Source organism: Dysidea avara, chromosome 12, assembly GCF_963678975.1.
Source record: "Dysidea avara chromosome 12, odDysAvar1.4, whole genome shotgun sequence".
Lineage (NCBI taxonomy): Eukaryota > Metazoa > Porifera > Demospongiae > Dictyoceratida > Dysideidae > Dysidea > Dysidea avara.
In genome coordinates this window covers 14,684,587-14,709,957 of record NC_089283.1, presented here as the reverse complement: position 1 = coordinate 14,709,957, position 25,371 = coordinate 14,684,587, and the positions used below count along the sequence as shown (strand labels likewise).

Sequence of the window (25,371 nt, the reverse complement as noted above, 5' to 3'; positions counted from 1 at the left end):
ATTTGTCCCGTTTCACTTCAGGATATTTAGCTCAAAGATTTTCACTTAGGCTCCTAGGCTATGGGTAAACACCTCGAACAGGCTCTGCCTTCTGTGTACACCCTCCAGTGCCTAACTGGTAAAGTAGATAATAACAACAATAACAACGTTTCAAAAAATGAAGCACTTTCTGTTTGATGGTTTGATTAGATTGCCGACCGGAACAAGTGACATAATAGGAGTAATCACTTCCGTTAAGTTAATCATTGTTTAGGTTTCCATTTAATGCACACATACATAACAATTTGTCTCGCTTCATTTGTATTTAATGGATAAGGAATTGGACTCAATGTGTGAACAAGCCCCAGGACCAATGGACCACGCGAAAGTGGAGAGGAAATCTACAGTAATGTACAGCACGACTGGAGTGAAGGTAACTCGTCCTCGAACTGGCTCGCCCGTCAATGGTTTTGTGTTTGAATATTGTCTAACTGGCCGTAACAACAGCGCGGAAGTAACAGTTATTTGTTAAATAGACATTGTTAGAGTTATAACAATACACGTAAAATTTTAACATTACAATACACGTACCATCATACCATTGAAAGAACTATGTCGCTGATCGTGTCTAATGTTTTGTGTCCTTTATAGGTACAAATAATGAAGGAAGGATGGCTGACGAAGCATTCTGCTGTGTTTCAGGTATGTATATTAAAATGGTGATTAAAATTTTTAACACTGTTCTTTACTGTCAAGGCTAAAAAATATTTTGTTTTACAAGACTGCCTGCTCTATATGTACAAAGATGAGATCAGTGGACAGGTGTGTTTGTGTGTTTGTAAATTTGTGTCTAGTAGAGTGTGTTTATCTTATTAACTCACTACTTATCCCATAGGAAGGAGATGGTGACAAAATTAGTTTAAAAGATGCTGCAGTTTTCGAGACGAGCGCTAAAAACACAACACACACATTCACAGTAAGAAAGGGTCTATGTATAAATTGTTTGTCATTGCTTTCTCTGTTGTTTTTTTTGGTAGATTATTTCTCCATCCCATCAAACCACTTTGTCTGCATCATCACGAAAATTGATGGAGGAGTGGTTTTATGCTCTAAAGTTGGCAATCGCGAAAGCAAAAATGCCAGTAAGTTCAAGACAAATATTCTATATGATTTTATGAACAAATACCTGTTGTTTTGTGTGAACTATAACTTTGGTACTTGGTTAATTTTGTGGCATGTCTTAATTAGGTAGTGGGTGTGCTTGTGTTAAGGTGGGAAAATTAGCTGCTTATTTTTATCACACTTGCACCTGAGAAGTGGTAACAACATTTGCTACAAGTGCAAGGTGATGTAAACAATTAAATTATAACACTTTTAAAACACACCTATATAGACCCCCATAGCAACTGAATAATCTTAATGTCTTCTTATTATAATATGTTGAAGGGTGGACCATATTGTATTACTAGAGAAGCATGATATCTGTACTTGAATGATGTACATGTTGCAGATAAACAATAACGAAATAATATTATTTTGTCAAGTATAGTAAATGAATATTATGGTGCCAGGAGTTAGCCTTTAGCTGGCCTTAACTTGTTGGAGCCCTTGCAAGCCTTACCAGTAATAAATTGTAAATTGTCTCACTCCTGTGTTACAATTGGTGACAGTTCAATGCCCATTAGTGACCATATATGCTAATCAATGTCGTGTATTTGTAAATAAGACTCTGCACATGAATTAACTGGGTGGTGTTGTTTTGTTTACAAAGTGAATCTCCTAAACCATGTGATAAATATATCCCCTATTTTTCCCTAATATGGCACTAATAGGGACAGTCTAACTACAGGTGTATCATGGGTGTGTCAACATAATGGTTGCCTTACTTCCTGTTCAACACCTGTAGGTAACATACATTTGGCTCCTAAACATGTAACCTTGACAACTATTGAGACCAAAAGGTGGTCTCATTCATGAGGTGGTCTTATTGTGACATCTTAAAATACCTTAGCCATTATTGGTTTTAAGCATGCACGGTACCCCTCTAATGAAGCCTTATTAGCAAGGTGGTCATTACCAGATTTGGTCATAGTTATACAAGATAACTACTTTTTTTTCTGCAAAGTTTCTTAAATGCTATTCTGTAATGCTGTATACTTTCATATGGCTTGAGTTTTCTGGTTTCTGAGAGTGTGTGTTCTGTATTTTATATGAAACCATATGGAGTTAATGTATTTCTTAATTGTTTTTGCAAGATGTTTACATACTTCTCCAAGTGGTTGGTGCCTGCAGCTATAAGTATGTCATGGCTACCTATTTAGATTGTAAGCATGTACGGGTTTAGTTCATAGTGATGTCATCACCTAATAGTACTCCACTGGAGCCATTGTATGTACTTTAATGGTAACTGAAGATTTGCACCAGCACACAGCTATTAATCTACCATCATAAAGCTCTTTTTACTAAATTAAGTCTTTGAATTGATGTCAATTAATTAGATGGATGTTCTGGACAAAGATAAATATCTATGAACAGGTCACATGACATAATGTAATGCTTGTAGTTACTAGTTCTAAGGAAGACTGTAATGAGGTTGGCTTGCCTGTACATGCCATATGGAATGAAGTATAACATAGCTACATCGTTGATTTTTTTCTTTCATTTTTGAGACATTTGCAGTAGTTTTCTAATGTTATTGAGAAAAAAGGGTAGCACCATGCTTTAGTCTTTGGTCTCAGCTATGTCACAGTTCTGTATTCCCTTGCGTTAGAAATAAAGTTTCATTGTTCCCTAAGTTGAATTATGAGTCATTCACTTATGTACAAGTGAGACTACACTTCACATATCATTGGACAATTTGTTATGTTGTGGTGTCAACCATCCAGTATATGACCACCAGTACTGTCTTGGGATATACTGGTGTGGTTATCAGACATGAACTAATTCAATGGTGATAGTCTACAAACTTAAACCATTGTTGATGGGACTGTGTTAATGAATGTTTTTATGAAGTTAAAGATCTATTGAATGGCTCCAGTATCTTCACAGCTTTGGAACGAAAATTGAAGTGTTGTTATAGTGTAGCATTATTCAAACAGCATGTATATTGATGACGTTTCTGTTGTGTATTTTGTTATATGTATATAATTTGTTTGTTTTTAGGCAGGGAGTCGAGTTGCACCTACGTTGACTGGTGCACACCACTGGTATGATCGTTCCCATTCAAAGCCAACCTATTGTAATGTGTGTCGTGAAGCAATACACGGTGTCGCTTGGCGTGGACTGTCATGTGAAGGTCAGTTGGGCTTGCATAAGTTTGTTGGAATTGAATCCATGAAATGCACGTTATGTACAAAGATATGGAGTGGGGTTTTCCTGTATTTTAGACTGGTACAGAAGTGTTCTTTGTAGATGTGGCTTTGTAATAATCTAATTTCTGTGTATGGTTGTTGAAAGTGAAAGTCTGTTTTTTTTATGTAGTACTCTTTGTATTGTCTTACAAGGGGTTGCATTGTAGGTGTAAGCTTCCCTTATGAAAGCTAAAATTAGTTGTCTAGACCCAATAAATTTGTTGAATTGGGAATGTATGTGTGGGTGGTGCGTGTGTGTGTATGTGTGTAGTGAGTGTTCATACTTTACCCATGTGACACAATACAGCTTCCTGTGAGGTTTGCCTAGAATGACACATAGCATTGTTGTAGTACCACAGGTGTCCCAGTATTACACTGCTTAAATGTACTTTGAGTGGTATGTTTATAATCATGTGTTCTTTCCTGGTTATCAGCTATTGGTTTGTTACATCACATTCTAATGCTGTAGTGTGTAAGTACAAGACTCACAAGCGATGTGCCTACCAAGTGACACAGAGTTGCAAGTGGACAACAATTTCATGTCTGGAAAAAGATGGTGTCATGGTTCAAGGAGATGTGAGTGCACGCACGCACACACACACACACACACACACACGCACGCACACACACACATGCCACATAGAATACTTGCTGCATTTTACTGCAAACTAAAATACAAAATAAATTGTAATTTTATGTGCTTTGTTCTTACCAAAATGTCTTCAATGTTTTTTATTTCATATCACAATCTATAATATTCCTGTAGTCACGGATACCTCACCAGTGGCTGGAGGGAAACTTGGCAGCCAACAGTATTTGCCAAGTGTGCAATCGTCCTTGTGGTAGCATAAGACGACTCCAGGACTACTACTGTATGTGGTGCAAACATGCGGTAAGAGCTTTTTTGTGAACAACGCAATGGCACATATGACAGTAGGGACTTCCCATATAGTCTATCGGTATACTTCAAATGTTAGCATTTTTATATCCACTCCTGTAGACATCTTTCTGTTTTTTGTAATTGTAACCAGGCTGTTGGGTACAATTGAGCCTGTATTCATATTATAATTGTAATGGACACTTTTGAAACCAAGAATGCTTGAGGTTTTTCTTCTAAAATGTTTCGGGGTAAAATCTTTTGTTACTATTGTCTGAAAGTTGATATTTGTGTGCATTGTCTGTGCAGTGTGTGTGTGTTTGTTTGTTTGTGTGTGTGTTTGTTTGTTTGTGTGCATGTGTGTGTGCGGTCCTCAAATTTCCATACACACACTTAACTAACAATTTCATTTGTACAACAAATGTACCACAACACTTTCCAGTCAGAGAAAGTCTTCAGGATTACGCAAGCATGCAGATACCACACATCCTTTCCTTTTTGCAGGTGCCTGCTTGCATACAACACAATATGGCCTCTAAATTGCTAATGCAATTTGACTTGTAGTTAGTCTAGAGAATAGCAGATGGCATATATAAGAGAGTCAGACTCTAGCCTGACATTAAAATATTCTCACCTTTATTACAATGCTACAGACGTTTCATATATAGATACCTTATGATAGGAAATATCGGCGAAAGAAAAGGAGACAAATTTGTGGAATCTCAAATTTTAATTTCAAGGCCTTGAAAAGATCTATGATTTCTTTCTTTTGTCAACATTTGTCAAAGATGATGAGTGTGGATTTGTCAACTTTCCTTTCGTCTAGACTCCTTGTTATTTGACAGTACTGCAGACCATACATGGTACTTGGTGTTTCATGCACACCTCAGCATTTCACAATATGTAAGCTAAAATACATCTTTGTACTAACTGCTAGGCCATGCAGGCATAGATATGTGACTCCTATTGGAAATGGTGTCACGTGCCAGAAATAGGCTTGTTTTGAATGTTACGGGTGGTTTCTGTGATTTGTATCACGAGAGTAATTTAGAACCTTAGAGCGAAATGTGCTACCATCCCACTAGCTTTGTTTGTTCCATAGCTCTGGCATTAGATCAAAGCTTGAAACACAAATGGTTATGCTAGACAGCAGCTGTGCAGAGTTAGGAGAACAGAAACACGACAGTACAACAACACCTAGCCAAGTGGTGTCTAAACTAGAGGTGTGGCTTACAAACCATACTGTTTCATTCTAATGACCAAAGCAGTTCTAAAAAGCCACGTATCGTCGATACCAGAAGGTGTACACAGATGCTACAGGAACAGACTTAGTGTAGAAACAATACTGAAACAGCACAATATGACAAGTTCCTGACTTCCACCAATGCAGCTTGTATCGCTCAACCTTAGAGGACTTTAATATTCTACTAAACCTACACTGATAGTGTACAGTAAAGGGAGATTAACATTTATGTTAGTCTTTTCATGCTCTTTAAAAGGGTAACAAGCAAAATTCACCTCGTGTCAACCAGTGACGTCAATTGTACTGGGCTTGTGATGTCGTTTCCAATCCTTATTAAGAGTTGTATATCTATGATGCAGGAGGCACAGTAAGTTCCTACCAACTACCTCAATTTTGATGTGGGTGTGGGCAGCAATCTTCATATTGAAGAAAGGGGTGTATGCAAAATCACAGCAGCATTATTCTATCTGTCACTATAAGGAATAATTATCGAAGGATTTCTTGAAGCCTATACTCTTACTTTACTGTGTTTTTTTGAACAGAAAGAAACTGTTTTTTTTTTTCTCTATAAGTGATGACCAGTTTTACTCAACATTGAAATACTTACCATCCATAATGAATTTTTGAGGCAGCAGGTGAAGAGAAACATGAATCAAGTTTGCATGTCCTAACTGTGGCTTCTTGTTAATACAAACAGCATGCAAATAATCAGTATAATATCTTATTAAAGTTTTAATCACTTAGTGACAGCAGGTTGGAAGCCTCGTCTGTGAACAGCCAATCAGCCAGCTGGCTGAATACAGAAGACTTAAACACAATGACTTCACAACACCACAAATTATGCATGATGAATTAGCTTAGGTCATAATCTGGGTACAGTATAAGTATTTTCCATGAGGTGGATTTCACTTTCATGTTGACAGACTTCTTAAGCCAATAGTATTGTTTTCATCAAGTATTGTCAGTTTATTCAACACTCTAATACTGGAGGTCAGTGGTGTGTTTATTTTTCTCTCTCTCTCTCTTGTTGACTATTAATATGCTTTATGTTTATCTACTTTTGAATATTTATTATGTTTCATTTCTGAAGTAAATTCATAACTGTCAGTTTGTTATTGTATGTACACATGTAGAGTACATGTCATGAATAAACTATAGTATATGTAGATTGTTTGAGTATATACATCTGTTTAAATCACACAAAACCAACTTGATATACGTGCTAGTGTGTATGTGTGTGTTTTAGTTGTGTGTGTTATTGTTTTTGTTGTGTGTGTTTTTGTTGTGTGTGTTTTTGTTATGTGTGTGTGTTTTTGTTGTATGTGTGTGTGCGCGTGCGTGCGTGCATGCGTGTGTGTGTGCATGCGTGCGTGTGTGTGTGTGTGTGATTGAGTGCTGCGTGTCCCTGTGCACGTGGATATGTGGTATGCATAAGTGTAAATGTATTTAATACTGTATGTATATATACAGGTACATGCTGAATGCCGTAAGCAGTACCATGACTTCTGTAGTCTTGGGGAGCTTCATGGTGCCATCCTACCTCCATCTGTTCTGCAGAGATCTGATAGTATCCGCAAGGGAATGTGGGAGGTGTGTATAATTTTATTGCTTGTTTTTGTCTGTGTAGTGTTTGTGTGTGTGTCGCGTGCTTGTGTGTCGCGTGCTTGTGTGTGTGTGTAGTGTCATGTGGTCACGTGTGCTTGATATAAAAGTGTTTCTATTATAATAGCCTTTCAAGTTAACTGGAGGCAATCCTGTTCTTGGGTTAGTCAATTCCCGTAGTGGCGATAATCAGGTGAGACAGACAAGATGATACATAATCAGCCTCACTTGTACATTCTTTTGCTACAGGGAGTTAAGTTTCTGCGGAGGTTGAAGCAGATTCTCAACCCACTACAAGTGTTTGATCTGGTCACTGCTGGACCAGAACTGGGGTGAGTGTTTGTGCATCGCATGTAAGCCTCCTTCACAGACATGTATGTATGCTCACACTACACACACACACAACACACACACACAACACACACACAACACACACACACACAACACACACACACTTCTTGACTGCCTTTCTGGAGATCTTCATTACCATCCACAGGAAGGATCCACCCGGTTAGCCAAGGGATGCTGGTTATCCTAATAGACAAATTTCATAATAACGGTAGTTGCCCCTAGCAACCTGAATTTTACATTATTTGTAGGGGAGAATGTCCAAAGTAATGCCAAGTTTCAAAAGAATAGGATATATATATAGGTCATAAGATATTACATTTTACAGTTTGTAGTTTTCCCACGCATTTTCTATGGGATGGGGTGACAGTTACTCCTTCCAGGTAATCATATAGATAATGTATGGGAAAACCATGAATTCAAAACATTTCGCATCTCTATGTTACAGTATTTGTAGGTGTGAATGTCAGAATTAACCTCTCCAAGTTTTAAAATGATAGAGTGTATAGATCATCGAGATATGACAGTTTTGAATTTGCGGTGTTTCCTATTATCTACATGTATGTGACTACCCAGAAGGGGTAACTGTTGTCCCCTTACATAGAGAAACTACAAACTACTACAAACTTAAAAAATGTGATAACTCACTTTTGGCCAAGTGAGTGAACTCCCTCTAGGAAGGTGGATCGATGAGCCACAGACAATAACACCAAACTGAGTCTCCTTGTTCTACCCTCTCCTGCAGTGTACAGGGCGTATGGTTTGTATGCATGCTGTAAGTGGAGTGCAAATCCAAAGTGAGGGAAGACCCTGCCTGGTCTCCACCACACAGTAGGGCCAGGGGTGCTTGCACGTACGCACGCACACACAGAGGTGTGCATACATTAATACTAGCTTTCTCGTGCATTTCTTCCATTGTCACTTGTATACAGTTACACCTTCACACCTATCCACAATTATCGTATCATTTTCCATGTTCTCATTTCTTTAATGCCATTGTGTTGTGAGTAATGAGTACCTTAAATATGTTTTTTTTGCAGCTTCTACTTTTTTGAACGTTTTGAGAAGTTCCGAGTGCTGGCATGTGGCGGCGATGGTACCTATGGCTGGGTATTGTCCACCATTGATAAACTGGGGATGCACCCTCAGGTAAGAGATGGAATAGTTTAGCAGGACAAAAGTGTATCATTTTGAAATAGATAGTGCTAATTGCATTAGCATATCAGAACTAAAAATTTAAGGCAACATGTTTTGGTAGAAGTTTAATGATATCTTTATTATGTCCCTGCATCATATGTTCACTAAAAATTTCCCTCTCTAAGCCTTCTTGATGTTGAAATGTACTCAGTAAACTATGTTAACAAGTGCAGCCATTTTGGAAATGTAAAACTGTCCTTTTGTCACTGTAGTAGTTATCTAGCGTGTGACTATTTGTGTGTGGCTTTGTGGTGTAATCCTAACCCAGGTGTGTATAATATGTAAGTGTCACTTCTGAAATGTTAACTTGTGTCAACGTCCAGGCTTCTCTGAGTTATGTAGTGAAGTATTAACATCAGTATGTTAGTACAGGTTGATAGTATTCTTAAGGAACTTTGTTACTGTATGTGTTTATATACAGTACTATTTGTATCATGTAAGTATAAGTGAATTTTATATACATAAGAGTAATGTGCTTCTTTTATTTTTTTGAATTATGTTGTGCTGTTGTGCAAACAGATTTTAATTGTGGTGTTATCTTTCTTGTCCAGTGTTATATTGGTACAGTGCCACTTGGTACTGGTAATGATCTATCACGTGTGCTGGGTTGGGGGTCAGCTTGTGATGATGATGACAAGCTGTTTAATATTTTAAAAGAGATGGAGAACTCTGCTGTGCAAATGTTGGACAGGTTGGGAAACTCTGTGTGTGTTTGTGTGCATGTGTGTGTGTGTGTGTGTGTGTGTGTGTACACACAAAGTTTACATATGTGCATTTATAATGGTTTCTGTACTAGATGGTCTGTTCAACATGAACCTGGTGACTGCAGAAAGTCCACTGCATCAGAGGTGTCAGAACTTGCTAACAGTTTGGCCAGCGAGAAAATTTCTGAGGAAGACACAGATAGTCTCAGCCCAACTCCTACACTGGAGAAAAAGCGTTATTCCACCTCCTCCTCACAGGTGGGTGTGGCTACATTGCTTTAGGGGCATGGCTGCACTGATCACCAGATGTGACTGCAATGTGTAAAGGCTGTGACTATAATTTGTGTTGTTACAGGACTTGCAAGCTGTGGGAGAGTTTGGAAAGTCATTGTCAGAAGACATATCCACCCTCCTTTATTCTGATGATGACTCTGTTGTTATATCATCTGCTAGGTGTGTGTGTGTGTCTGCATGTGTGTGTGTGTCCGTGTGTGTGTGTGTGTGTCCGTGTGTGTATGTTATGTGTTGTGTGTGAGTAGTGTAGTGTGATGTTGGTTATACCCCACCTATGTGGCAGGAAACTAGCTGATCGGGTACAGCAGTTTATTGGAGAGCTGATAGAAGGACAAGAAGAACGTACAGATGACCCCATCATGTCACAGGTGAGCTGTACATTGTATATGTGGTACATGTCACCTGTGAAGAAGGGCCACCTCTCTAAACCATCTAACTTTAAATGTAATATCTCAATTTGTTATCAATTTGTGTAATACTGTATAGCCACTTGCCCATTAAGACCGCAAGAGTTTGACATAATGTTAGAGCTTTCTATTTTTTGAGATCCTTGGGACAATCTTGAAATGTCCTTATTGGTGAGGTATCCTGACTGCAAGAGTCAAATAATGTATACACTACTAATGTCAAGGACAATTAAGCATCCTAAATATCAAGGTGCCCACATTGGCTGTCCTTTTTTTAATCACCATACCTTATATAGACATTCAGTTTTAGGTTTTAGTCATCAAATGTGTATACAAGTGCACTCCTAAAAATCATTCCAAGAAATAGGAAGGATTGTTATAAGGGTTCAGTAATCAGGAACTGCAATTAATTGTTCGTATCAAATTTCCTATTACCCGTACAGTTGTACATTCTGGAAAGCCATTGGGATCACTTACTGATAGTTGTGCTTATAAAGACACTATAATAAGTTAGGCATTAAGGAAAAGTGTATCTGGCTGTGCTAAGTGTATTGTTCTATCTTTATGGAGCCCTGAAAATACATTTTGAAAGTGTAAGATGAGATTTTATGTTGGTTTCTTTTTGTGGATGATAGACTAATGACCTGTAACGCACACACACACACACACACACACACACACACACACACACACACACACACACACACACACACACCACACACACACCACACACATATAGATACACTAATAAATTATGCCACATGCCTAAAAGTAATTGCTACCTACATTGTACCAAATCGTCTGTGAATATTTCACACTCCTATATTGGTTGATCATTAGTAACAGGATGTGACTATATGTTCTAGATGTAAAAAAATCTAATCCAAAACAGCTAAGCTGTAAAAAAGGTGCGGCCCCAAAAAGGCCATGGTGAAAAAAGATGTGAAATCCAAGGTGGCGGCCAAGAAATGGCTGTGATGGTAGGTTAATGGTAAAACGACAATTCAGGTGAATTTGGTCTTGGCACAAAATTCACCTGAATTGTCGTTATTAAAATTTTTACCATTAACCTACCATCACAGCCATTTCTTGGCCGCCACCTTGGATTTCACATCTTTTTTCACCATGACCTTTTTGGGGCCGCACCTTTTTTTACAGCTTAGCTGTTTTTGATTAGATTTCACTTCTTTTTGTGTTTGTATACCCCAAAACCGGCCATAGGCCGGCTTTGGGGATTTTCTTTTCTTTACCACAGGAAGAAGAAAAGATGAAGCAGATGTTAAATACTTTAAATATTTCTGATTTTATCAGTAAATGTATATATATATAATACATATATTTATTACAGAACACTCTACATGGTGGTTTATGTATAACTGAACACTCTACAAAGTGACTTCTTCTAGCTGATATTTCTACAGGGTGATTTGTTTGTAGCTGAACTCTCTACATGGTTGTTTCTTTGCAACTGAAATCTCTACAAGGTGGCTTCTTCTAGCTGATATTTCTACAGGATTTGTTTGTACTGTAGCTGAACTCTCTACATGGTGGTTTCTTTGCAGCTGAACTCTCTACAAGGTAACTTCTTCTAGCTGATGTCTCTACAGGGTCACTTGTTTGTAGTTGAACTCTCTACATGATGGTTTCTTTGTAGCTGAACTCTCTACAAAGTAACTTCTTCTAGCTGATGTCTCTACAGGGTCACTAGTTTGTAGCTGAACTCTCTACATGGGTTTCTTTGTAACTGAACTCTCTATAAGGTGACTTCTTCTAGCTGATCTTTCTACAAGGTGATTTGTTTATAGTTGAACTCTCTACACGATGGTTTCTTTGCAGCTGAACTCTCTACAAGGTAATTTCTTTAGCTGATCTCTGTACAGGGTGAATTGTTTATAGCTGAGCTCTCTACAAGTGACCTCTTCTAGCTGATCTCTCTACAGAGTGATTTGTTTGTAGCTGAACTCTCTACAGGTGATTTGTTTGTAGCTGAACTCTCTACATGGTGGTTTCTTTGTAACTGAACTCTCTACAAGGTGACTTCTTCTAGCTGATCTTTCTACAGGGTGATTTGTTTGTAGCTGAACTCTCTACAAAGAACTTCTTCAAACTGATCTCTGTACAGGGTGAATTGTTTGTAGCTGAACTCTCTACAAGGTAACTTCTTCTAGCTAATCTCTATACAGAATGACTTTTTGGTAGCTGAACTCTCTACATGGTGGTTTCTTTGTAACTGAATTCTCTAAAAGGTGACTTCTTCTAGCTGAACTCTACAGAATGATCTTTTCGTAGCTGAAACTCTCTACAGGGTGATTTGTTTGCAGCTGAACTCTCTACATGATGGATTCTTTGTAGCTGAACTCTCTACAAGGTGACTTCTTCTTGCTGAACTCTCTACAGGGTAAATTGTTGTAGCTGATCTCTCTACATGATAGTTTCTTTGTAGTTGAACTCTCTAAAAGGTAACTTCTTCTAGCTGATCTTTCTACAAAGCAATTTGTTTGTAGCTGATTTCTCTGCAGGATGATTTGTTTGCAGCTGAACTCTCTACATGGTGGTTTCTTTGTAGCTGAACTCTCTACAAGGTGACTTCTTCTAGCTGAACTCTCTACAGGGTGATCTTTTTGTAGATCATCTCTACAGAGTGATTTGTTTGCAGCTGAACTCTCTACATGGTGGTTTCTTTGTAGCTGAACGCTCTACAAGGTAACTTCTTCTAGCTGATCTCTCTACAGGGTGAACTGTTTGCAGCCGAACTCTCTGCAGGGTGATTTCTTTGCAGCTGAACTCTCTGCATGATGGTTTATTTGCAACTGAACTCTCTACAAGGTAACTTCTTCTAGCTGATCTTTCTACAGGGCGGTTTGTTTGTAGCTGAATTCTCTACAGGGTGATTTATTTGCAGCTGAACTCTCTATAGGGTGATCTTTTCGTAGCTGAACTCTCTCCAGGGTGATTTTTTTCATCTGAACTCTCTACATGATGGTTTCTTTGTAGCTGAACTCTCTACAAGGTTACTTCTTCTAGCTGATCTCTCTACAGGGTGATTTGTTTGCAGCTGAACTCTCTACATGGTGCATAGTTTCTTTGTAACTGAACTCTCTACAAGGTGACTTCTTCTAGCTGATCTCTCTACAGGGTGATTTGTTTCTAGGTGAACTCTCTACAGGGTGACTTGCCTGTAGCTGAATTGTCTATCAGATTAACTGGTTGTAGCTGAATTGTCTATCAGATTAACTGGTTGTAGCTGAATTACCTACAGAATAAATTGCAATGTAATATAATTGTTTGATGGAGTAAGTTATAAACGTAGCCGAATACTCTATTAGGGTGACTGTTCTATTAGAGTATCTCGATCTCGCATTTGCAACACGTAGTTGGCTTTCGAATCATGACTCAGTGGTTTGTAATGCGATTCTTCTGTACTACTACAAGGACTTTCTATGATGATTATTCCAGCTACACACCGATTTTCAGCTCATTGCTCTAAGCGGTTTGCCTGGTAGGCATGAAAACTAATAGTTTTTTTATTCATAAAAATCAATTGCGTAATTGTGACACAGGTTGGGTTTTGTGTCATATCTCCATGGTCTTTATCTCAATTCTCTTCAAACCACAAAAAGGCACTCCTACGATGGTTGCTCCATCTACATAGCAATTTTCAACTCATTCCTTCAAGGGGTTTACCCTGTGGGTGTGACAGACCTTCGACCTTATTTTACGCGAATAATCGATCATAACTCCGTGAATGTCCATTGGATTCCTACCAAAGTTGGTACTGAGATTCGCCTTAATGAGCCCTTCAAGTGTGCCAAATTTCTGCCCGATTGGAGCACGAATTCGTGTTTTATGGCGAATTTTGCGAAGTGTGCGAAATGAAGAAGAAAAAAATGAAGAAATTAAAACGAAATTTTGTTCGCTCGTATCTTGGAAATGGCTGGACCAATTTTCTTCAAATTTGGTATGTAGACTCCCATAACTGGCCGGCACGTCTGTAGCAAATTTGGTTCTAATCGGATAAGGGATCACAGAGCTACATAGGTGTGAAAATTGCGTTTTCTTTCTTCCTGTTAATATACTCAGGGTGTGGCATGCCGGCTTCTTGGGCCGCACGACACACTACCGTGTGTCTTGATTCTGATTCAACGAGCTTTCTCTTGTATGCTTCAGTTTTGTCTGTATTTATTGTGTTGCTGGTGTTTTTTGTGTAGTGCTACTTGTTACGTGACAAGCTCAAGTCATTGGCTACTACACTTGGGGAAGAAGCTGATGCCACTACAGAGCTGCCCTCCAAGGACCAAGATAACAAGCTCACTGAGAAAACATTCAGACCACGTGAGGCACTCATGGCACGTGCCAACAGCCTCAAGAAGGCAGTAAAGAGTCTCATTGATCAAACTGAGTCAGGTATGTGCAGTGTGTGTGTGTGTGTGTGTGTGTGTGTGTGTGTGTGCAGGCCGCGTGCGTGCGTGCATATGTACATGCATGTGTGCATGTATATTATATGTAGCATATACTTACATGTATGTTTAGTCATACTGAGCTTTTGACAAAGCTGCAATACTGTATATCAAGGCCCAAACCAAAACCATGGTATTGAAATATCAAAAATACTAAATATATATGTGGTAGGAATTAGGATGTTATCAAAATATTCTGCATGTTTACGGTAGGGGTAGCTGACTACAAATGTGTTTTGCCTTGCCACTTGTTGAATATCTTATTTCATTTAGATCAATATACATTTTGTGTACAGCATCCATTCAAGAGCAATACAGTAGTGCTGAGGTGTTGTTTTGTTTTGACAATACTGCAGAGCCCTAATTATATATGTGCAATGGGTTTGTACAGGTGTATGTAGATGTATGCCATCTATATGATGTGCTCTACACAGTCACACTCATGCATCACACATACACACACGCACGCATGCACGCACGCACACACACACACACACACACAATACACTATTATTTTCCTATATAGCTGTTGACTTGGAGGTGACAGTTACAGAAGAGGTGGCTGTAATGACACAAAATGCACTAAACAAGTCGACACATCCTTACCCATTGTTCAAGCAGTGAGTAACATGTCACTTATGTAAATCTTCTCAATTGTACATCATAACAAAGTTATGTTTGCTTCGTACTTACAACTACTGTATGCCAATCACTTCTCTCTGCACAGAAGTGCTTTGTTTTAAGTCTAGTACAAATTAGTGTGTTAATTGCGGCTATTAGTACAATGCAAGTTATAGAGAGAGCATGTTTTATTACTTTGATCTTATGCTAAAGCTCAATATGTGGGAAAACTGGTCTTATCGCCCATGACAGTAAGTTTGAGTTTTTGACACAAGCACAAAGCTTTATGAATGCACTATCAAATTTGACTGTCACAGTCAACATGTTCTCCTTTTGCTCGCTGCTTTTCCAAGCTCAGTGGTGGGCCATATGAGCAGTTTGGGGCCTTGATAGAGCCCAGGCCATGGCTGTATGTGACTGTACAGCTCCGTGGTATTGGATAATGACCGTTGCTGTAAATTTCCTTTCATTTTAGCCACCCCTTTTAGAGCTTGCTTGGTTTAAAAATTATCTAAAAAGTGTGGGAAACTACCATTTGTTCAGTGGATTAGGTAATAAATAGTTATAAAACACATGGAAATTTGATATGCGTAGCTAGGCAAGCTACAACACATTGAATACTTAAAGCCGGTGTTTCTCAATACTTGTAAATGGGCAATAAGACTAGTTTTTCCAGACACAGTCACATACGTATTACTTTGTTAGAAATAATTGTCTCTGCACTTGCACATATAATTATGTGTTGTCATGAACACAACAAAAAGTGACTGTTCTATTAGAGTATTTTGTCAACTGGTGTATGTTCTATTGGAACACTGTGTTTCCTCAAATAAATGCCACTCTCAATCATAAGCCATGGGGCTTTCAAAATAAACACCTGGTCTCAAATATAGCCCTGGACTATTGATGGTGTTTGCTGTTAGTGGATTTACGTCTTTGCCTTGTTGCTGCTGTCAACATTAAGTTTAAGGCCATCTGAGGGATGAAAGTGGTATGTGTAATAATTATACAGTATGATAAGTACTGTATAGTAGGGACCACAAAGGCGTGGGCATGACCCATGAAAAAACATACCCAAAAACCAGCCTCACTTTTCCCTGGCAACAATGAAGCAGTATCGGTTAGCAAGCCTTCAGATCGACCCAAAATACTTTCAACAAGTTGCTATGAATTGTTTTTTTTTTTTTTTAATTATTAAATGGAATTTTCTAGTGACTGATGCCTTCAGACAAGCGGAACTCAATAACAACTAAGGCTACGGACTTGATTTTTTCACTGCTCGACGTAGCTTCGGCTCGAGAGGTGCCTTTTGGCATACTGCAGTATGTACAATATATTCTTCATGGATTTACCAGTGTGTTTGTGTCCCATTCATCTTTGCTGACAGCAAAAAAGTGTCATTTGGCGGTAGCACGTGATGGCTTCCCTTCATAACGGAAATCGCCTGTATTTTTTATAGTGGCTTCTTTCATTTTATAGGTGCTTTTTGAACAGTTCTTGATTCATAACGGGTTAAACATAGCTGACAACGAAGTGCAATGGATGCTTTACTTTTCAGACGATAATTTATAGCTGGGGCGTGCAGCACCATTTTTTCTTTTGATGCGGTATGCATGGATTCACCAGCCATAGTAATTGTATTTTATAAAAGTTAACATACACAAAAAAATTTGGAATTTTCAACTATACATGTAGTAGGGACCATAATACATCGATAAAAAGTACCGTAACAAGCTGGAGTAGTGCACGATATTACACTTCTTATTGTTTTACTGTGATTTAATATCGTGCACTGCTCCAGCTTGTTACAGTATTTTTTATCGATGTGTTATGGTCCCTACTATAGTTAAATTTTTTGTGTACTTGTATGAATAGTCTGTGTGAGTCCACATGCATGCAGATATGTATTTCAATAGTTTTAGGCCTTCACTACACTTTTTGTATAGTCAACACCCTGTGTAATGCTTACTGTTACATTTGATTAAACCCTGGACATCACTTGAACCTATCCAAAATAAATGCCCGATCTCAAATAGAGGCCCTGTTATTTATTTTCAGGTCGGGTCAAAATTCTGAGAAAGAAATATAAGCCCAGGCTTTTATATGAGGAAATACAGAAAGTGTATATTCTATTAGAGTAAATTAAATGGAGTTCTGTATATGATTCAGAACAAATTCAACACTTTGGTGGTTGAACTACCACACAGGTGCCCAGATGTTCAAGGTTCCACAGTTAGTACATAAGTTACTAACAGAGTAGCACTGTATTATTAACACCATTGTATTCCTATCCCCTTAGGAGTTCAGTGGCTCCATACTCACTGAGTGGCAGCATGTAAGTCTGTGTTGTAGCCATGCACGCATGCTTACAATGGTACTCTGTCCTACACAGTTTAACTTATGTTATCTAGCTGGAGATGTATGTGGGTGACTAGCACATGACCTAAATATCGGTGTTACCTGTACCCCTGTATATATTGTAGACACCTTGAGACTATGATACAGTAGCTGTATTATAGTTGTCTGCAGACAGTGCAGTACATTAATGCAAGTGGGACCATAGACAAGAAGTATTTTACACAAACTCTGGGATCCACAATAACTAGCTGTTGTTCCCCTTTACCGCTGAATAGCATTATGTCCTGTCCGTGTCATTCCAAAAAACAAACCAGCTAAATGGAGACTCAATATTGACTTACATGTTTACTACCTACAGCTCAACAACTCCAAGTAGTGGATCAGATGCTAAAGAGATTGCTGCTATGAACAATTATTGTGGAATTGGACTGGACGCTAAGATAACTTATGAGTTCCACACCAGAAGAGAGGAAAATCCTGGACAATATACGTGAGTGTGTGTATGTGTATGTGTAGGTGGTGTGTGTGTGCGTCCATGCGCGTGTGTGTGCGTGCATGCTCATGTGTGTGTGTGCATGCGCGTGGGTGCATGCATGCGCGTGTGTGTGTGCACACGTGCAGATAGTAAGCAAGTGCTTTTCAGAATTTGTAAAAAGTAGATATATGTTTTCAATGTCTTAGCTTGTCAATGTATCAATGACGTGTGTACTGTAAAAATTCATTTTATTTTTTGTGCAAAAAAATTTCATGATAGAAATTTCATGTAAAAATATTTTAAATGACTGCTCTATTAGAGTATCTTGATCTTTGCAAAAAATAATTGTATAAAAACTTTTGGTATTGATTTTAGCATACCAATTACAGTGTGTATTGTTTGTAACTATGTTCTCATAAGGTTCATATGTTGGCAGTGCTCATCTATACATGGTGGTGTTTGTTGTAGGAGTCGAGCTAAGAACATGGTGTTGATGGGGTTCCTAGGAGGGAAGGAACTGCTATCTAACTCGCAGAAGAACCTCAGTCAACGTCTAACATTGGAGGTATATAAGATGTACTGAATATAGAGTGGTATCTATGTGTACATGTGTGTATGTACAGTACACATACTACAAGCACACACTCACACATGCACTTACCTGCACTACATAATATACAAGCAAGTGAGCACAACACACACATAAATACACATTCAAAGTTTGTGTATATTATGACATTTTAACATTCCATTTTCAATATCTTTCTTACCATGCAGTGTGATGGAAAGAAATTACGATTGCCTCGTAAAATTCAAGGCGTTGTCGTACTCAACATACCTAGCTATATGGCAGGGACTAACTTTTGGGGTACAGACCGAGAAAAAGATGTAAGCTACTTGATTATTTCTGTGACACTGTATTCTAACAATTTCACTGTCAGGGTTACAGTGCACCTTCCATTGATGACAGACTTGTTGAAGTGGTTGCTGTGACTGGAGCTACTCACATGGTGAGTAAAATAATAAGTGTACGTTGATAGTGGATCTTTTGTTTTTCATGCCTCTAGGCTACTGCTAAGGTACTCGGAATACAGAACTCAAGATTAGCACAGGTATAATGATTATTCGGAAATACATCTGTAATATCACAACTCAATAAAGAAAAGATGTTTTAGTTTGTAATACGTACTGTAAGTTCTCAAAAGTAATGGGGAACGTCAGTTACATGACCCCTAGTGTTCAGATAAGTGAAAAAATTGGTTCTCCAATGGCTTAACTACTCTATTAGAGCAATCCTTTAATATTTGGTTTAACAAACGTGTAGGTAATGATGCTCAGTGAGTTTCAACTGTATTTTATTCTTTGTACAGTGTCGTAGTCTCAAGATCCACATTGCTCCTGGTGAGAAAGTTCCCATGCAAGTTGATGGAGAGGCGTGGCTGCAGGAACCCGGCATTGTGTCTGTGGTGCATAAGAATAGAGCTAGAATGTTGGCCAAGAATAAGGTAAGTATTGAGGGAAATTTCATAACAGTTTTAATGAGTGCTTGTAAGCAATATCTGGTAATCTTATTGTGTTACACACTAGGATTTAGCTGTCAGTCTCAAGTCATGGCAACAGCAACATAAGCCACCAAGACAACGACTGTTACTTAAGAGTCATAGTCGTATAATGTTGATGGCTGGACTATCAGATACAGTATTGGACTGTTGTATGGACCTTGCAGGAGTAACCAAGCATCTATTTTCTGTGTATGTTTATACGAGTGTAGGGTACTGTGTGTGTGTGTAGCGCGTGTGTGTGTGCATGTGTGCACAGGTGTGCAGAGCAGTGTGTTTCTGCATGAAAGCATGCATGTATGACAAGCTTGTCATATTCTACAGTATCCAAGAAGAATCACTGACAAATGTTGATGTGGAGAAGGAACTTTTTCCACTGGCTATCTCAACAAATCGTTCAATGGACAGAATATTTCCCAATGATCAGGTCTCACTAGTGAGTATACAATGAAGAAAAATTAAACATATAAATGTGACTGGATCTGCACATATGTTAGCACAGGCCTAATTTTTACGCTAGACTGAAATAAACGCAATAAGTGAAATATTTACAAAATTGAAAAAAAAATCCATAAATTCTTTGAATGCTTGTTTTCTGATGAAGAAAGGTGATAACAGCAAAACCTTGGTAGCAATGTGATCCCCAAAACAAGAGGAGTCAAAAATCTTTGTTTTATGTCAGTACTCCGAAGGAGATGGAAGATAATGAGTGTTAGTTTGCCTGACATTAGGCAGGGGGTTCGTTATCATTTTTTCTCTCACTTTTTCGCCTTTGTCCTGGTCATAGGAAGGGCTTGGAAGACAAAACATACCCAGCAATGGAAGTTCTTGGCTTCTAGAGCTGAAACTCCAGTTAGCCATTTGTTTGGCTATCTAGATAAGGAAAATGTAATAAAATTCGAAAAATGCGCTAAAATGTAAGTTCTTGCAGATCTGGTCACAAATATGGTTGTGCTATCCGTCCCCCTCATACTTTAAACTCCCTCTCTCTCTTATATTATTAGGATGCTGATGTTGAACACTTGGAGGATTTCAAACGTCTCTCACGTGCACTGATACAAGAAACAAATTGGTTTATCAAAATGAAGGTCAGTTCTGGTATCAGCTATGTCAAAAAAAGTACTCCTCTTTTTGGTACAAGTTGGTTCAGTTGCACTTAAACCTGAGATAATGGTTATTTGAGTTTGCTGACAGTCAACTGTACATAGTAATGACTTGTTGTGTTAGAGTATTTTGTCAGCCACTGATAAAATAAGGATATCAGGTATACAGAGCTCTTTTGTACCAAAAACTGGTGATTTATGTAACCAAGCATTTTAATTAAATGTGTTTGTTGTTAGAAAATTACGCCAGAAATGTTGGACATGATGGAGTGTGCCCTAAAACATGTTGAGATACAAATGGGTAACTTATTATTAGCCATGGGAGATGACCCCTTATCACCAGAGGTACGTTATCTGCTCACAGTAAAGGTACAAACTTTACTGGTTTTCATTGTTTAGGAGCCGAGTTTACAACGCAGGCAAACTAATCCAGAAATGTCGCAGGTGGCCAAAGTGAACAGCTTGCAACGTCTTAGCACCATGCCATCTTTAGAGGCGTCACAACGTGACAGGTCTAGTGTTATTTGTCTTAGTTCGGAAGAGATAGATGCTCTTGATAAGTTGGCTAATGAAGGTACAGTCATCATGTTGTGAAAGTGTATGTTTTATTAGAGAACATGTGTTCTCTTGTGTTGTGTTGGAGTTACGGGGGGAGGGTTTGTAATAGTGCTGAAAAGATATAGAAGTAGCTCTGATGCTTTACCAAAAAAGATTGCGGTGCTTATTCACACTTAAAGAATAATCGGTTGTTTTCACAGCTATTTGAATAGCAAAAATTGCCATTTGTTACAGCACTAGTTTGTTATAAGGTCACCTGTCTATACTGACTGTGTTACTTGCCTCCTTATGGTCTACCCACAGGAATTAGATGACAATTCTATTTGCTTAATGTTGTATTGGGTCACTGTTGTTAGGTGATTTTGAGAATCCAATTAGGTTTTGAATAGTGTTTACCTTCAGTGTGTGTGATTGTGTACTATGCATCTAATGGACAGTAAAGACTATAAACCGAAGTAAGGAGATATATTAAAGCTTGAATATTAATATTTCACTGAAAGACCACAGCATTTTCGTTAAGCACCATGGCCTTGTGTTATAAATCTATGTAGTTACTACTGAAAAGCAGCCACTATTCGAAGGAGGCATGTATAGGATAAAGCTGCTCTCAAGTGCAGCGACTATCAGTATAAAAACTGTTGCTAGAAGAAGAGCATGCATGTACACATTTAATAGCTCTAATAGTATTCTGCACATTATCTGTATTTACAATATATTTCAATTATTGCAATACTAAAATACCATTCTGTTGTATTGATTTACTGCCAACACTAGTTGCTACAAATAGTGTTGAGCCTGAATGCCTGAACTTTATAAAACAAGTACACAAAAAAATTTGGAATTTTCAGCTAGAGTAGGGACCATAGCACATGATAAAAAGTACTGAAACAAGCTGGAGCAGTGCACGATATTAAATCACAGTAAAACAATAAGAAGTGTTATATCCCTACTATGCATTTCCATTATGGTATCTTGAGCACAGTAGGGATAGTTATAACACTTTTTATTGTTTTACTGTGATTTAATATCGTGCACTACTCCAGCTTGTTTCAGTACTTTTTATCGATGTGCTATAGTCCCTACTCTAGTTGAAAATGCACAGTAGCGATATAACACTTCTTATTGTTTTACTGTGATTTGATATTGTGCACTACTCCAGCTTGTTTCAGTACTTTTTATCAATATCCCTTTTTGTCCCTACTCTAGTTGAAAATGCACAGTAGGGATATAACACTTCTTATTGTTTTACTGTGATTTGATATCGTGCAGTACTCCAGCTTGTTTCAGTACTTTTTATCGATATCCCTTTTTGTCCCTACTCTAACTTTTTTGTGTACTTGTTTGTTTGTTAACCTTTTTTGTAAAATTAAATTATTATGACTGGTAAACCCAAGTATACTGCATCAAAAGGAAGAAATAGTGCCGCGCGCCCCAACTACTGTAATAATTATCGTCTGAAAAGTGAAGTATCCATTAGGCTTCGTTGTCAGCTATGTTCAACCCGTTACACAGCATTACAAATCAAGAACTGTTCGAAAAGCATCCCTGCAGTCAAAGTAGCCACTATGAAAAATATGGACGATTTCTGTTACAAAGTGAAGCTATCACGTGCTACTGCCAAATTGAATGGGACACAAAGGAGGACACTGGTAAGTCTATGAAGAATGCATTGTATGTACTTGTATGTACTACAGTATGCCAAAAGGCACCTCTTGGGCTGAAGCGACATCAAACAGTGAAAAAATTAAGCCCGTAGCCTTAGCCATTATCGAGTTACGCTTGACTGAAGGTATCAGTCAGTCAATAGAAAATTCTGTTTAATAGTTTTAAAAAAATTTTTACAATTTGTTGAAAGCATTTCAGGTAGATCTGAAGGCTAACCAATACTGCTCATCATCGTCAGGGAAAAGTGAGGCTGGTTTTTTGGTGATGTTTTTCATGGGTTATGCCCACACCTTTGTGTTTCCTACTATACAGTATGGTATATGATAGTCCTGTTACTCAGGACACTTGAAAATGCAGATCCTGTCATCTGGAAAATCAGGACACTTACAGGATGTTCATAATACCTGTAATAGATTTTATTCATACACACATGACTGTGTACAGAAAATTACCTTTATTGCATTATTGTAGATGCAGAATCGTGGAAGGTTGATGAAGTGTGTAGATTGTTAGGGTGTATTGGACTATCAGAATATGAAGAGAAATTTACTAAACATAACGTACAAGGCAAAGAGTTGTTATCAATGCAGAAAAAAGATTTTACCGTAAGTGCAGATCTTTGTAGTGATTACTTAGTTATTTGTTGGTCATTCCTGTATCTCTCTTTGATTATACTTTAAAATTTTCTTGTAGGATCTTGGAATGGAAAAGGTTGGACACCAAGCAAAACTCCGTCAAGCCCTGAGAGTTGTTACAAAGAAGAGAAACAGTGAAGAACCAACAACTGAGGATAATGTTGCTACTACTAATAATACTGGTTCACTGACTCCATCTACAATGACTGTTAACTTTCTACCTTCCCCTACCACTACTACTCATCCTAGTACACTGTAACTGTATTATGCGTTGTAATTATATGAATTATATGTAAAATTAATGGAATTATTCTTTATTGTAATAAATATAAAGCATAAAATTTGAAATTATGAGGTCAAATGTTTATAATCTATTGAGAAATTAGACCACGTGAAGCTTTTCAGCCTACATTCTCTGTTATTTAATTGTTGGTTATGTGTGATGAGAAGGAATCCATGATCAGTACTTCAAGCTTGGGTGAATATGGTACTAGCTAAGTTCTGGTTTATGAAACAATTATATCCATGCATGCCGCAACAGTTGAGCTATGAATAAGAGTGTGACCGTGTGGATGTAGTATGTGTTGTGGTATTCTTTTGGGCTGGTACCCTGCATGGATCCACTTCAATTATTGTCTGCCCAGTAAATGAGATTGTAATGGCCTTCATGACCAATCAAATAAAGGCCATGAAGTTACATGGTAGCCAAGAAATGCTGCCTAGATGAACAATGACAGCCTCATGTCTTGGGAATTATGCTCCAATTTTCCTGTTTCAAATATCTCACAAAATTTTTACAACATGTGCTGCAGTCTATTATGCTCATTCACCTATCATTATTCCACAGTCCTAATCAAGTGGATTTTAAGTTAGTTTTGGTCCTGTGTGAAAGCAATAAGCTAGTGTAAAACTATGTGTTTGTGTAATTTACATTCTGTATCATAGGTATATTATTATTCTAATTAGTTGAAATATTAATATTTAGTATTGAAAATAAACTCTTGATGAGATAGAAGCAATAGTTAATTGCTATGTACACTATCTATACATGTAGCTAGCTACTAGCTATACTTAAGATTTAAAAACTAGATTTTTAGTTGTGAGGAGACAACTATAATAGAGATGGTCTTCAAACTATGGATGAGAAAGTCATTTAGATGTTCAGTGGATTAGCTATAAAATTGTGCATTTTAGTGATAAAAGCACCAAATTTCACTGGGAAAAAAGAGGGATATAAGATGGTATTTCCAGTGGCTTATTGAATACAAAAAAGCTTGATATAACCTATATTATACTAACAATCTCACATAAGGCTTTAGTTAATGTGTTAAACATACTGAAACCATATATGTGATGGTACAGTGTGGGCATTATATTAGATATAAGCTATTTGAGGTAATGTGGTAAATAAACTGAAACCATATATGTAATAGTATAGTATGGATTATACTAAAGTATAAGATGAGTATAATGCAGGATTTATATTACGGCTTATTTGTATTCAATAAGCCACTGGAAATACCATATTATATCCCTCCTTTTTCACAGTGTTTAGCAGAGAGGTAGATGATCACCTTACAAACAAATCTGGATAATGGGCCAATGCAGACCACTCCTCCTTTAATGGGTCCCTCCCTCTCAACCGCACTAACAAAATATTAATGTAATAATTACACAATAAACAAATAAAATGACAAACTGAACATGAACTCTCTACCATATCAATATAGAATTTACCTAATGTGTGTGGTATAGCAGACATGACCAAAGTACACTCTGTGTGTAGTATATATTTCTACTGAGATCACTGTTGTGACAGTACAACTATGAGTGACTGCATTATTAGACTCTCATCACTTGTGAACTCATTTGGCATTTTATGCAATCATGTAGATACTCTCATATACTTTAATTCATTTATGAATTAGTTGATTCCAAA

The 25,371-nt window shown here is 37.8% G+C and overlaps 1 protein-coding gene across 1 annotated transcript; it reads left to right on the top strand.

Annotated features, from left to right (window-relative positions):
• Positions 1–246: 246 nt before the first annotated feature.
• Positions 247–23,802, top strand: LOC136240125 (diacylglycerol kinase delta-like). Its single transcript, XM_066030978.1, has 32 exons — positions 247–412; positions 631–681; positions 736–801; positions 875–955; positions 1,017–1,121; positions 3,142–3,274; positions 3,799–3,905; positions 4,096–4,221; positions 6,920–7,039; positions 7,179–7,244; positions 7,301–7,383; positions 8,440–8,548; positions 9,148–9,287; positions 9,393–9,558; positions 9,656–9,753; positions 9,878–9,962; positions 14,210–14,405; positions 14,985–15,078; positions 17,379–17,414; positions 17,796–17,927; positions 18,381–18,477; positions 18,690–18,800; positions 18,854–18,922; positions 18,980–19,024; positions 19,283–19,417; positions 19,500–19,663; positions 19,796–19,907; positions 20,476–20,559; positions 20,812–20,919; positions 20,974–21,148; positions 23,269–23,402; positions 23,491–23,802. The coding sequence occupies exons 1-32, from the start codon at positions 308–310 to the stop codon at positions 23,689–23,691; spliced, it is 3,534 nt and encodes a 1,177-aa protein (XP_065887050.1). The 5' UTR covers positions 247–307; the 3' UTR covers positions 23,692–23,802.
• Positions 23,803–25,371: the final 1,569 nt, after the last annotated feature.